This window comes from Sus scrofa, chromosome 16 (genome assembly GCF_054392235.1).
Source record: "Sus scrofa isolate SSC_HxYL_T2T_F1_AM1 chromosome 16, Sscrofa_HxYL_maternal_Yorkshire_Landrace_v2.0, whole genome shotgun sequence".
In the NCBI taxonomy this organism is placed as follows: domain Eukaryota; kingdom Metazoa; phylum Chordata; class Mammalia; order Artiodactyla; family Suidae; genus Sus; species Sus scrofa.
Genome location: NC_139398.1, coordinates 30885068 through 30900475, shown reverse-complemented (window position 1 = coordinate 30900475; position 15408 = coordinate 30885068). Strand labels below are relative to the sequence as shown.

Below are 15408 nucleotides of genomic sequence, written 5' to 3'. Positions count from 1 at the left end.
AGCAATGCCAGATCCAAGCCGAGTCTGTGACCTACACCACAGCTCACGGCAACACTGGATCCTCAAACCACTAAGCGGGGCCAGGGATCAAACCCACAACCTCATGGTTCCTAGTTGGACTCGTTTCCACTGCACCATGACGGGAACTCCTGGACACATTCTTTCTTTAAATATCAGTACCTGCTTGGACTGAGCCAAGAGTAATCTAAAACGCCACTGTGCCTATCTGAGCAGACTTTAATTATTTTAGAGCTCATTTATTTTGTGTTGACAATATGGTTCAACTCTCAAAAGGAAATCCTAACTTCCAACCTCATGAGCAAGTCATGGGCAAGGGATTGTTTTTCTTCCATAAAGAAACCCACAATGCACATTATCGACCAGTTTAAGTTGGAGCAAGCACTTAAAGACACTGGCCAAGCAGTCAGAATGTAGAGTCCTTCTAAATTTGTAGGGCATTCCCTAATCTCTTATGGCTTTTTCATTCATGCCTAATTCAACAGCAAGTATTTTTAGCAACTTGCCTTTATGCAATCTCTTAGCAGGTTTAAAATAGTTTTCACTAAAATAGCTTTCTCTTCTTACTCATGTTTCATCAGTTTACATAATCACTAATTAAATTACATACTTATGATAATAAGGACAACTGGCATAAACAGATTTGGAGACCAGTGTGAGTAGTGTGCTGGCAAACTCAGAAATATACTAGGCACCAGTGTTCACCAGTAGCCAATAAAGTTCATAGGGAAAAGGAGAGCATCAGCTAATCCTGCAAGCTGCTTAAGTGGAGGTCAATTAAGATAATTTCTGCTTTCTTTATGTATATTTAAATATATAAACATTACCTTTTTTGGTCAAAATGTTAAGCTTCTAAAAGAGGACCTATGGGAGTTACCTTTGTGGCTCAGTGGTTAACAAACCTGATTAGGATCCATGAGAATGCAGGTTCGATCCCTGGCCTTGCTCAGTGGGTTAAGGATCCAGCGTTGCCGTGAGCTGTGGTATAGGTTGCAGACATGGCTCAGATCTGGCATTGCTATGGCTGTGGTGTAGGCTGGCAACTACAGCTCCGATTTGACCCCTAGCCTGGGAACCTCCATATGCCACAGGTGTGGCCCTAAAAAGACAAAAATAAATAAATAAATAAACATAGAAAGTGAAAGAGATGTTACTCTTTGGAAATAAAGCAAAATATGCCATGTGCTGCAAATTGAAAATATGACAAGAGAAATTTAAAACTAAACCTCAGTAGTAACTTTGAGGAGTTCCCTGGCGGCTCAGCAGGTTAAGGACCCAGCATTGTCATTGCTTTGACTTGGGTCACTGCTGTGGTATGGGTTCAATCCCTGGCCCAGGAAGCTCCACATGCCACAGGCCGGGTCAAAAAAAAAAAAAATAGTTTAACTTTGGGAGTAGTCAAAGGAATATCTAAGAGGAATTATTTTAAAAGGACAGGTGGTAAATAGGAGAAAGGGATAAGAAGAGCAGAGTCTCAGAGTTCCCACTGTGGTGTAATGGAACTGGCAACATCTCTGGAGCACTAGGATGCAGGTTCAATCCCCGGCCCCCACACAGTGGGTTAAGGATCCTGCATGACCGCAGTAGGCATAGGTCGAAACTATATCTCAGATCCGATCCCTGGCCCAGGGAACTCCATATGCCACGGGGCAGCCAAAAAAAGAGAGAGAGACAGTCTCAAACCAGGGAGTCTACCATCCAAATAAACAAATTTTGGAAAGAGAGCACAGAGAAAATGAGAGGATATATGGAATTTAAGAAAACTTTCCAGAACTAAAAGATATGAGTTTGTGAACTGAAGAGATTTACCCTTCATTACCCTAAAGTACATGGCAAAATAATGGCACAGAAATAAATCATAATGAAATGTTAAGACATTAGGAGCAAAAGGGAGATACTAAAAATTTCCAGAAAGAAAAAAAGCAGATAACAAACAATAGGTCAAGAATCTGAATCAAATCAAGCTTTGTAATAGCAATATTGGACTATAGATGACACTCCTTCAAATTTTGAGGAAAAATGATTTCCAACCTAGAATTCTATAATTATGTATAAGGGTAGGATGAAGAAATTTTCAATCATAAAAGATCTCAAACTTTAGCTCTCATCCATCCTTTCCCAGAAAGCTCCTGGAGGATGTGCTCCATCAAAACAAGGTCATAAACCAAGAAAGAGGAACACATAAGGAACTAGCCTGAGAGAGAGATGGAGTTGCAGGAGGATGTTCAAGAAAGAACCCCGAGTGGCAGATGTGCAAATATGCGGCAGGTTTAGAAAATCACCAGAGAGGAGCAACTCAGGAGGCTTAAAATAGAGAATTGGTAGGTAATTCAGTGATAAGTTCATAGAAAACAAAAGCAAGCAGACAAAAACAGACCTATTTTTAACCCCAAGCAAAACAAGTAGGACAATAAAGAAATATCATTGTAGTAGCCTACATGGCTCAGTTACAAATAGTATTTAAAAGTAGCTAATAATACAGACACTGAACACTAAACTAATCAAAAAATTTGACACAATCATATTGGAAGGATGACTGGAAGGAAGTTTAAGTATGTGGTTAAGAGGCAGTAGAAGAGAACTCAATCATTATCTTCCCCCAGGATGGCAAGAAATAAGACCTAAAATTGAAAAAAAAAATAAAAAGTAATATTATTTAGAAGTAGAAAGTCAAATACCTACAGAGTTGAAAATAAGAGACTGGAAACTCTTATTTTTAATAAGATTTGGGTTATTTTCTGACTTTTTAAACTAGATAGATAGATAAACTATATAGCTGTATAACTTTCATAAAAATAAAATCTACTTTTAAAAATATATATTTCTCTCTGCCTGTTTCCACTCTAGATAGCAACAGATTCCACTTGCAAAATAGATTGCACCTTTATTTTTGTTGTTCACAAAGCTCCTTCTACTCCAAAGGCATTCAGAATTTCTACACTGCAGCCTACAATGCTTCTTTTCCTCCCTGCTGTGTATCAGTTATTTTGGACTTATCATGGGTTCTTTTCTGAAAAACTGCTGATCAACCACTCAGTCATTTACCCCAGCCTAACTCTAAAAATAAATGACCCTTGTAGTGATTAAATACTGTTATCTCTACAGTTGTTATGTGGACCCAGATTCTTGACATATTAATAACCAAGAGGCTAACTACAGTTCACACAAAAATGTGTGCACAGTATTCCTAGTTCTGCAACTTATGAGATGTATAGATAAAATAACTGCTAGCTTTTATTGCTACGAGTGTGTGTGTGTGTGTGTGTGTGTGTGTGTGTGTGTGTATGTATATTTATTTCTTTATGGCCGCACTAGGGGCACATGGAAGTTCCTGGGCCAGGGATTGAGTCTGAGCCACAGCTGCAACCTACAATACAGCTGTGACAACATCAAATCCTTTAACCCACTGCACCGTACCAGGGATCAAACCCGCACCTCCACATCAACCCAAGCTGCTGGAGTCACTGCACCATGGCGGGAACTCAAAAAAATTATTTTTAAACTCATCTTTTTAAAAATAAATTTATCTTTGCATGTAGAATATTGAGGGCAGTAGCTGACTTTTAAAAATAATATATGCTAAGTGTGTGTATCTTAATGGCTAAAGACATGAGCAAGAAAATTTTTAATTATTGACTCTGAGGGTAAATCCTTAAGAAGAATGAGGAACATCCCCCAGTCTTTCGTTCTATAGTACATACACAGCCAAATAAAATTTAAGTCATATTATTGTTAGAACTAGTGGCATTATCAGTGTTTACCCTTTAGAAAATTTACACATTTGTGATCTGATTTTAAAGATGAACTTAAGTCCAAAGTGGCGGGGGGGGGGGGGGCTAAAAACATGATTATCTCCAAAAGAGGGAGGAAAACTCTCTAGTTCAATGATGTTTAATATAGAATTTTCAGAGACAAAAATAGACTCAGTTCCCTTTTACACTTGAGTGATCAGAAAATGGAACCAGCAAACACTTGTCTGAAGAGGCCTGATTCTCATCTGCCCTCAGTTTCACCAAGGAGGAAATTCAGCCTCCAAGAAGGTAGATAAGTGGCTTGGGCAGGCCCAGCAGCAGCTGAGTGCAGCCGCCAGATCCAGAGCATTTGCTTCTCATCCCTGGGTTCTCTCCCCATGGCATGGTCTCACCTCTGGTAAAGGTGATTATCATCACATACAAAATAATTATAACAACTATCATAAAACCCAGGTTTGCTGGGCACTCGGTAGGCCTCAACAGTGTTTCAGAGCATTCCCATACAGTTAGCTCATTTAATCCTCCCAGCATCCCCAAGATGGGGTGCCCCGTCTACCCCCACTTCACCTGAGGAGCCTGAGGTTACGTAGGTTTAGAGCAGTCCAAGCACCTCACTAGTTTATGCCTGAGCCAAGCCAAGAGCTCCGAAAATTCAAACTCCACTAAATCCCTGTACTGAACTCCTATTAGCTGCATATGGTGAAATCATGGTGATTAGTAAAACTAAAAGACCCCCAGAAAGAACTTTGTTTTCAAGCAATTTCTCTCCTGAGAGTAGGGAATCCCGGGGAGGGAGGAGGGCTTAGGGGAGAAACTATTTTGTTTTATATTTCTGAACATCTGCCAACTCACTGTTGGAAATATAGAGTAAGAACATAACCTTATTACCTGCAAAACATACAGGTCAGCTGAGCAAACTTTCGCCACTAAATACAAACATGGAAGAAATAAAAAAGAGACTTGGATCATCCACGAGGCTTCTAGAATTAAAAAATCAGAAGCAGCAACAGCCTGTAGCCCAAGCTCTCTGAAACCCCTGGGGACCACCGGACTCTGATGAAACCACCCCCGGCTCCGCCTGTGGGACTGAAGCCCCACCCCCACCCCCGTGGCCTCAATCTGCCCTCATCTGGGCTGACCTAGACCTTGAATCCCAGGCTGCATGGGCAGGGGTCACCGCAGGCACTGGGACCTTCAGGGCAGTGGCAGCACAAAAGCCTTGGCCGCGGATCTCACCGATAGGGGGACACACCCCCAGCCCCAGCCCCAGCCAGAGCTGGGAAGTCTCCGACTCCTAGCTTCAGGCCCTCGAGGGCAGAGTGCTGAGGAATCAGGTTCCGAGGACTAGAGCAGCCCGATGTCTGCAGTAATCTGGGTACTGGGAATGGGAGAGAAGTGGATGTGGGTTTCTCCGCCCAGCGTGACAAATCCTCAGCCTTTGGGTGCCAAGTGCCCTTTTTCATAATCGGAGAAGGGGGCCGCCCTGCCTGCTTGGCCGGCAGGAATTCGGCGCAGACAGCCTGGAGTTCGAAAGCTCAAAACTTGGCCATGCAACCCCACTGTCGACACTCCCCATCTCTTCGCTCTAAAGAGTGCTTTCACTCCAAGTTTGAGGTAGCCAGATCGGGAAGAGGGGGGTGGTGGCCGCAGCACCATCCCCCACGGCGCCTTTGCCCACTCTCACCTGTTCCTGGGCCCCCATCCTCCGGTTTCACTGTCTCCCAAGGCCAGCGCCCAGGTGCCCAGCCGTGCCAAGTCGTGGGCTAGCCCCACACCTGGCTCGGCCTCTCTCATCCTGCGTCTCCCCGCGTGGGGTCTTGGAGCGCTTTAGCCGGTCTGCATCACCGGCAATTCAGGAGCTTGAGCGCAAAGCAACTGCACAGGCCAGATTCCCCGAGCGCTGTGCACTCCAAACCTGATATTAGTAAGGAGGGGACTGTGCTATGTTGGAATACGACCGCATTCTCGCTGATCTACTCCGCAGTAAAATGAGCCGCACTGGCGCTTCCCTGATTATGTATCCGTGACCACTGCTTTTCCTCCCATTCCCTTTACCCATGGCCACTCTCCTCAGCCTTGAACTCTGGCCAGTTTGGTGTTTATTCAAACCCCCACATACCTGCGGAGAAAACTTGGGGAGTCACGTGGAAAAGAGGTTCAGCCCCACTTCTCCAGCGCGCGCGCTCTCCAAGCCTAGCTGCCTCCCGGAGGAAAGTGAGGGTCGCCTGAGTCCAGACACTGCGAGGTATTTTTGGTGGAAACCACAGAAGCCCGTTCATAAAAGGCTAGCGCGGGGATGGGGGGGCATGGAAGGAATGAGAAAGGAGATGCAATGACTCTTTAAAAGAAAGCTGGGGATCTGTGGAAGCAGCAGCCAGGGAAACCCGGAGATAGGAGCTGACCGTTTGGCCGCGCGCCGGTTGTAGAGCATCGGCTTACACTTCCTCACTAGGAGGGGACGCACCTCGGAAAAGGAGCGGGTAACAAGTTTTTCTGCTTCGTCACGCTTTCAGACCCTGGTTGGAGCAAGGCACCTGTAGTGAGCCGGCCCCTAAACCGCAAGCCCGGCGCAAAAGAAACAACCAGAGAGGTTTGACAGCACCTGTCGTACCAAGACACTAGTGAGCTGCAGGCTCACACACCCCCTCCCCCAGGCTCCTTGATGTCCCCAGGACCCTCTACGTACACCCCACCACAGCCTTGAGCGATAGTCAAAGGTCGCTGCAGCCAGACAGCTCACACTAGGGAGAGTCTCCGTGCACGCGCCCTCTCCAGGTGTTCAGTGCCGTAGAGGGTAGTGGGGTCCCAGAGGCGCGGAGGGGCATGTAGGGAGAGCCGAGCAGAGTGGTTGAGTTAGGGCTGGGGGGCCCCGGGGCGCACTTCTGCTCACCTCGCTCATTGGCCTGGATGTAACGCACGATGTCGTCCAGATCCAAGCCTTTGGTCTCATCGAAATTGTAGACGGACGTGTGCAAGCCCTCCTCCTGGAAGACCTCATGGACCCCCTCGAGGGTGAAGAAGCAGTTCCGCTCCAGCTTGTCGTCGCTGTAAACCAGCACGGCGCGGCTCCACTGGTGGTGACGGAACAGGGCAAGCATCATCTCTCCCATCTTTGCGTACGCTGGCGCCACGCGCGTGAGGTGCGAGTACTCGGTGTCCTTATGCTGGAAGCCGGCTGCGAGTGCCCCGGCTGACAGCATGGGCAGATCCCAGTGGGACGCAAGCCGGGCTACCGGTGCAGCCGCATACTCGCACACCGGCCCCAGGATGAGGTCGGGCTTGGCGCCCCGCGCCGCCGCCACGCGGTCCACCAGGCTGAAGAGTGCGCGGTTGCCGCAGTCCGAGTCTTCGTAGGCCACCTGGAAGCGAGTGCCTGGTGGCAGAAGCCGCCGCCCGGTCCCGTTTCCCTCCACGCTGCGCAGTGCATATTCGATGGCCGGCCGCACCCGGGCCAGGGAAAACAGGTACGAGTCGTCCTGGGGCAACAGCACCAGCACCTCGATCTTCTGCGGCGGCAGCGCCTCTCTCTCCCGGCGCCCGCCGCCCGGGCCCCCGCCAACACCGCCACCCGTGCAGCCGGCCAGCAACGCCCAGTCGAGCAGTACGCACGCGGAGAAAGTGAGCACCAGCAGGGAAGGCATCGTGCCGCAGGAAAGCGCCTGCCCTCGCTGCGGACTCGCTCTCTGCCCCCCACCCACCCTTCCTCTTTCCTCCCCACTCTACTCTCCGAGGTCCCTGCGCCCCCTTGGGCGCTCTAAGAAAATAGAATACCCCCTTCACTAACTCGCCAAAAGATAGAGAGGAAGAGTCCTCCTTTGCAATGCCACTCGTTTAAAAAAAAGAAAAAAGAAGAAAGGAAAAGAAAAAGTTCACCGGGTGTAAACCTATACAGCTATATTTATAAATATACTTTTTATAAATATATATATATATATTCGCCCTCCCTTTATATATACTATTTTGCTTAGAGGTGGCTTCTTATTTGGGCGTTGCTAAGGTTTCTTTTGAAAGCGTATTTGTAAAAGAAGAAAAAGTTAGACTTGTCCAGGTGCTTGTAATTGACGGTGCATCTCCCTCGCGTTTGATCTCATTGATTCGCGCCGGTTCCTGGATCCATAACCCGAGTTTAAATAGCGTGGCAGCGGCGGAGCGTGTTACCACACAAGGCGCGCCGAGGCTGGGCTTGTATTTCCAACCGGTGGGGAGGGTGGGAGTGGGGAGTGGTGGGGGCTGGGCTGGGGGAGCCTCTCATTAACATTCTTACATCAGGGCTCCTCCCCGCACCCCTACTCTTCCCACCCCTCCCCTGTCCCTAACTCCCACTCCCCGTCAGACCTCGGCCTTTTCCTTAAAGCCGCAGTCGCCCACGTCTGCACCAGCAGGAGCCCCCACCGCTCCACACTGCCACCAGGGTCCCCGCCACTCCCTTGCCCCGCGTGCGGCAGCCCTCTCTTCAGCTCCGGCCTTTAAAAATGGAAATGTGTTTGAAAGTAAAGAAACGCGCGCAGGCACACACATAACGTGCAAAAAAAAAAAATAAAAAAGAGGAATGGGGTGGTCCTAGAAATTAGTGGTTTCGTTGCAAAAAAAAAAAAAAAAAGCTCTCACCTCTCTCTCACTCCAGCCACACTCCCTCCCGAAGCGACTCGGGGCGGGCAGTCGACCTTCCCAGCCCCCCTGGCTCAAGGTCAGGGAACAAGGACCAAGGCACCGATGCAGACGTCTAGGTCGCGGACCTGGAACGCCTTGCTAGCCCCGGCGTCCTCCCCCGCCCCCCGCCGGCCTCCTCCCCCTGGGCAGCCCGGGTTCGCGCCGGAGCCGAAGTGCTGCGGCGCATCCAGCGTTCCCCACGCACCCAGTGTTCCCCGCGCACCGAACACCTCCGCTGGCGCGCTTCGAGCAGAAAAGCGAAACTTGTTGCTCCCAAAGGCGAGAGAACACTTTTTCTCCTGGAGGTGGCAGAAGGCTTGAAAAGCATCTCCAAGGCATCCTTGGGCTTTGTTTGCTAAACCAGGTAACTACATAAAGAGACCTTCTTCCGAAAGCTTTTTCCCGAAGGCCCCTGGGTGGAGTCGCGTCCTCCGCTCCAGTCCTTGCGCTGGGAAATCCCACCGCTTTTCTTCCGCGGCTCGCGAGAACCTGTGCTCTAGGTTCTCCAAGGCCGAGAAAGGTCCTGCGTCCGAGACCCAGTCACGCCACTGGTCCCAGCCACAGCAGTGTTGGAGACGAGGATGGAAACGGCCTTGAAGAAGTCAGTGACCAGAAGAGCCTCGCCGGAGTGCGCTGCGCTGCAGGGCAGGACCTAGAGGAACTTGACCCTCTGAACCTGGTTAACATTTCACCGAGGTCATTTGCAATGTGAACCTGCTACTTTGGAAGGGTGAATTCCACCACTTAGGTCCCGCGAATTAAAATAAATTGAAAGTATTTTAAAATGGTCTTTCATTTGACTGGGCGTTCTTGTCCATAAACTTCTCTTAGTCTTAGACCAACGCCCTCTTTCGGCAGAAACTTGCAGCCGCCGTCTACCCCGGTTGCCACCTCCCCAGGCGCTGAGTTTGTTTTGGGTTTTGTTTTGTTTTGCTTTATTTAACGCCGGGATCTCAAAGAGCCATCGCTCTCATTTGTGACGGTGAAACGGTAAATTGGGGTTTCCGGAGATGTAGCAACTTCAGGCATCAGTGCTCGCCACTCTTAACATCACCCTCCTTATCGCTCTTTCTGACACTGTAAATGTAGCTGAGTAACGTTTCATCCTCGGGGCATTTAGATTTCAGATAATGCTCTGTGGTCCCTGAATCTTCAAGTAGGACCTTATAATTCCAGCGAAAACCTTCATTCATGTTACTAGACCTGCTAGCCAGTAGCACACGAGGCATCTGTATACAATTTTATTTCCCCCCCAAAACGGGTACCCCCCACACACTGGAAATTGAGATTTAGAGCTTCACAGCGACTAAATCCCCCCTGAATTCCTAGGAAGAAGGGAGGGGGAGAGAGAGAGAACAACAAGCTAAATCCCGAATTCCAAGGGTCTTAATGGATTTCGAAACTGGTTGCCAGGAGACGTGAAGAAACCAGGGTTTACTATTACCGCTCGCTATGCCCTGTGTCTGGGGAACACTGGCCAACAGCGATATGATTCCGCTCACTGTGTAGCGCGGGCTTAGTGGGAAAGTCTGGGGTTTCAGTGGCATCGGGTGTGAAAGCCTCTCCCTGTCCCAGCGCTGCCCAGCCAGGGTCACAGGCAGGGCAGTGCCTTTACGTCTGAGTGAGTGTCACGGCCTCTCCGTGGCCTTTGGAACAGAGCTCTCCACTCCAGTTTGTCACTCAAGAGCACAAACTAAGATGTGGAAGGGAAGAGCCCCCAAACTAGGCAGCAGAACCAGAAAAGCCAGTGTTACCTCTCTTGCGGATGTTCAATGCACCCCTTACATTTTTCCATTAAGCAGAAACTAGGATTTTTTTTAACTAAGGTATTAATTGACATATTATATTAGTTTCAGGGATGTAACACAATGATTCATTATTTGTATATATTGTGAAATGATCACCACAACCAATCCGGTTGACATGTGTCACCATACATAGTTACAAATAAAATTTTTCTTGTGATGAGAATATTAAGATCTGCTCTTAGCAACTTTCAAATATGCAATAGGGTGTGATTAGCTATGTTCGCTATGTTGTACATTAAATCCCCATGACCTACTCATTTTACAGAAATTCAGATCTTTAAAGAAGGTCTTTCATTTTTATTTGCTTATTTATTTTGGCCTCACATATGTGAAAGTTCCCGGGCCAGGGATCAAATCCATGCCACAGCAGCCACCCAAGCTGCTGCAGTGACAACCCAGGATCCTCAACTCGCCATACCACAAGAAACCTCCTAAAGGAAGTTTTTCAAATGAAAATAGGCACAAGAGTGTAGGAAGACCTGACAAGTATATAAGTACATGCATTGGATGTTACCAGTTTGTTCACTTTCCATCAAATTAGATTTTCCCCAGAAAGCTGAAAGTGTGTAAGTATCATGAATATCATGGAATTCTCCAATCTTAGGGCTTTTTAGAAGTCACCTAGCCTGAGACCCTTCACTCTGCATGAAGAATCTAAGCTAAAGAATATAAAAGGCATACTTAAATACGTCTTCACCCCAGAGAATATTTTTAAGTGGGAAATGAATTAGAAATAAAGCAGTACCACCTATTTATTACACGACGTAAAAGAGGGCTGGAAACAGAGCTAAATTTCATTAAACAGTAACATTCTCTATATCAAGATTTTATTTTATATGTAGCTATTTTGAAAATATGCAGGGTAGTATGAAACTTACTAATAGGTAATAGCATAATTTTGGCAGCATCATAATCATAGAGATTAATCAAACCAAGAAAGAAGGAAAAAAGAAAAATGCATCCCTGGACTCAATTTTTAAATATTGTTCCCTTCAATTCTGTAAAACATTGAAATTGAAGTACTTTTTTTTGGGGGGGGGGGTCTTTTTGTGTTTTAGGGCCACACTCTCGGCATATGGAGATTCCCAGGCTAGGGGTCGAATCAGAGCTGTAGCTGCTGGTCTATAGCAACTGGGGATCCGAGCCGTGTCTTCGACCTACACCACAGCTCAGGGCAACACTGGATCCTTAACCCACTGAGCAAGGCCAGGGATCGAACCTGAATCCTTATGGATGATAGTCAGATTTGCTAACTGCTGAGCCACAAGGGGAACTCCTTTTTTCTAACATTCAAAAGATTGCTAGTCTTTTGCCTGAGTGCATTCTTTCTGACTATGATTACTCAATGAAAACAAAAGTACAAGGAAATACTGCAAAATAAAATTAGCCAAATGAAAGGCACTGTTAGCCTTAAATGTGATACTACAGAGACTTTTTATAAGATTTAGAACTCTTTTCATCAATATTTAACTTTGTTACTAAAAGGAAGTAGCAGGTTTTCTGTAATATATATTCAACTGGTTTTTTTTTCCAGTTCTGTGAAATGAAACCGTATTTATATGTGATTCCTCTGCTAATAGGGAAGACAACATTGTATATAGAGGGAACCTTGGCAGGTGATTCTTTTAAATGTGTTAGAAAAGCAATTAGAAGGAAGTTTTCTCCACCAATTGCAATAGTCTGTATGACCTCCATCAGAATCCGGGGAGCAATCTCTCAAGTAAGACCCTTTCAACTCCTCTTCCTTGTTAAGCCAGCCCTGAAGTCACATTGAAGAATAATCCTATGAAGCCTGTTGTCCACAAAGAAAGTCTCTTCTGGGGACAGAATTGTTGAAAACACACTTCCCCCTAGAGGCAGAAAAGATGAAAGAATGTTACACATAATTCAAGAATATTTCTGCAATACGAGTGTTGAGATTTTATTTTTAACATAGAGCTGATCTTTTAGAAGGACCCATGCAACACTTGGGAGAAAAATCAATGAACAGCAAAACAATTAAATTAAAACCTTGCCTCTAGGTTTTAGCTTTCCTTAGCAGAGACTCTGTACATTGATGTCTTTTTTCTTCTTTTGCGCAACTCTACGATTTTTTGCCAGCACTGTAAATAATAGCAATTACACATTTTTTTCTATTTAAACTTAAGTTCAGTTTCATCAGAAAATGCAGTTAAATGTGGCCTTGAAGGATTCTTTTGAAAATGTAGCTCAAGAAGATTTATCTCCGCATGGTCTTCTTATCTCCATGTTACTGTCCTCTTGGGTTTCCATCAACTTCAGTCTCTCTTCATTTCTTCAGAGATGTTCTGAGATAAAATGACATTAGAAACTCTTCCCAAAAAATGTGGACCTCATCTGATTTAACCTGAGCGTTGGCCTGAGGTTTTCTAGGATTTGCGAGCTACATCAAGAATTCTCACAGAGTTCCCATCGTGGCTCAGTGGAAACGAATCTGACTAGCATCCATGAGGACTCAGGTTCAATCTCTGGCCTCACTCAGTGGGTTAAGGATCTGGTGTTGCCATGAGCTGTGGTGTAGTTTACAGATGTGGCTCAGATCTGGCATGGCCGTGGCTGTGGCATAGGCCAGCAGCTACAGCTCCAATTCAACCCCTAGCCTGGGAACCTCCATATGCCGCAGGGGTGGCCTATAAAGACATTCAAAAAAAATAAAATTAGGTTGTGTTGTGATGATGGTTATACAACTATATATATTTTTTAAAAATATGTAAAATCCATTGACTTAAAAAATAAAGTATAAAAATTTTTAAAAATAAAATTTAAAAAAAAGAATCCTCACCATTAGAGTTCCCATTGCAGCTCAGTGGGTTAGGAACCCAACTATTATCCGTGAGAAGGTGGATTTGATTCCCGGCCTTGCTCAGTGGATTAAGGATCCAGCATTAACACAAGCTGCAGTGTAGGTTGTAGATCCTGCATTGCTGTGGCCATGGTGTAGGCCTGCAGCTGCAGTTCCAAATAGACCCCTAGCCTGGGAAGTTCCAAGTGCCACAGATGCGACCTGATAAAAAAAAATTGAAAAAAAAAGTTCTCACCATTGATTCACAGACAAGTTATTTAATATAAATCATTAGATTCACAAAAATAAGTGTATGTGGAGTTCCCGTCGTGGCGCAGTGGTTAACGAATCCGACTAGGAACCAGGAGATTGCGGGTTCGGTCCCTGCCCTTGCTCAGTGGGTTAAGGATCCGGCGTTGCCGTGAGCTGTGGTGTAGGTCGCAGACGCGGCTCGGATCCCGCGTTGCTGTGGCTCTGGTGTAGGCCAGTGGTTACAGCTCCAATTCGACCCCTAGCCTGGGAACCTCCATATGCCGCAGGAGCGGCCCAAAGAAATAGCAAAAAGACAAAAAAAAAAAAAAAAAAAAAAGTGTATGTGCCTCAACTTCATCCATACCAATTCTACATTTAATTGGTTTATTTAGTTGTATATTGCACTATTCCAAAAAAGGAGGGAGGAGGTATATAAAAATATAAAATGGAATTTTAGGGAATTTTCCTCAAGGCAAAATGCACAGCCATTGCATCGTACTCTCTCGGATCCTACTGTTTTCCTTAAGGCTTTGCTAACAGATCCAAGCCTCAGCAGCCTTCTCCTCTCTCATCTGAGTTCCCACAGCCTCACTCAGGTCATGATCATACTCAATTATATTTCTGATCATGAAGAAGCTGTCTGGGTAGGGACCCAGTCCTCAGAGTGGTGTCCAGCAGGAACAGCACACTTTTAGAAGCCTCACCACATGCCCTGAGGTTATCTCAACTCTTTGCCCTTCACCTTCCTTGCTTTCCTCGGGGTTCTCTTTCTAACGTGGAAGTAATGACCTTGTCCTGATGTTGTAGAAGTCCGGGTCAGAAAAAAATAGATACACTCTGTTTCATATGCACCAGGAAATTAATAAACATCAGCTCTGGAGTTCCCACTGTGGCGCAGCAGGTTAAGGATCCAGCATTGTCTCTGAAGTGGCTCGGGTGGCTGCTGAGGCATGGGTTCAATCCCCAGCCCAAAGCAGTGGGTTAAGGATCCAGCGTTGCCACACCTGTGGCATAAGTCAAGGCTGGGGCTAGGATTTGATCCCTGGCCCAGGAACTTCTATATGCCGTGGACGAGGCCAAAAAAAAACAGAAAAAAAAAGGAAGCTCTTGTTACTACATTCCCTTCAATGCCAAGTAACGAGTTTGATCAATGTTCCATTAATTAATTATAGAATGAACTCAAAACTCAAAACACAGATGACATATACATACCTCGTTTGGAATCATCTATTGCCTGGTCACAACAGACTTTAATAATGTTTTGTAATAGTGGCTTCTTTGGAATCACTTTGATATTGGCCCTGGATTCTCAAATTCAGATATTTCCTGGTAAGCTTGAGACAGGAGCTGGTTCGGTGTTCTTTCCTCTACGTAGTGGAGCAAAGAGAATGAGAACTCATGTTTGCTGCCCCACAGCTGCCCTCCACAGCTTTAGGCCTCCTCCAGAAACTCAAGCTAAATAAAGGGAGCAAGGAGAGATAGCGACTTTAAAAGTGGAAAAAATAGACGTGGCTGTGCAAAGGAGCAAGACTTTGAAGATGAAGGGGAGCAAATGCAGATAGTTTGGAAGCACAAGGAGGACTCTACTGGGAGGAATGAATTGAATTTATAGGTCGTGGATATTATCATAAATAATGAGAAAAGAGTAGAATGTCCTGATATGCTAAATAGCCAGGTTATAAAAATGTCAGGCCCAGGGCTTACGGCTCTTGTACAATTCAACAAATCTTTTAAAACACCTACTGTGTGCCAAGGACGGTGGTATTCCATAGCTTAAACCTGTTGTATCAGATAGCCACTTTTGTTCTGGGGTATGATTTGACCCAAGTCATATTTAAATCTATAAGATAGTCAATCATGTTATAACCGTCAAATGTGCCATGTTTAAGAGAAATATTATCAGGACAAAAACATATCAAACTGCAAGAACGTCTTATAAAAATTGTTTTCCTGACGTTATTACATCACAGTATTGAACTATTTATACCTCAGATTAATCAACTAGAATGTAAACTCCATGTGCACTGGGTTTTGTTTTGTTTTCTTTCCTCCTGCATTCCCTCCTTCAAGAATGATACAGGAGGCACTTGAAATTTTATTTTGTCAATGATAAATCCAAAGAACGCAA

At 45.8% G+C, this 15408-nt stretch overlaps 1 protein-coding gene across 14 annotated transcripts in view; it reads right to left on the bottom strand.

Annotated features, from left to right (window-relative positions):
- The window catches only part of NPR3 (natriuretic peptide receptor 3), an 88984-nt gene extending 79746 nt beyond the window's left edge, over window positions 1-9238 (bottom strand). For 2 of the 14 annotated variants that reach the window (XR_014831112.1, XR_014831111.1), the window contains exon 1: window positions 6661-7440. Coding sequence is in view for 4 of the 14 variants with exons in the window: in XM_021077059.2 (XP_020932718.2) it covers window positions 6661-7411 (751 nt within the window). In the remaining 10 variants the exon portion in view is untranslated. Of the gene's footprint in view, window positions 1-5454; window positions 5834-5889; window positions 6216-6660; window positions 7934-8378 lie in introns of those variants that run through there. The other 12 variants (XM_085002042.1, XM_085002046.1, XM_085002045.1 and 9 more) reach the window with 9 other exon arrangements.
- Between the last annotated feature and the right edge of the window lie 6170 nt (window positions 9239-15408).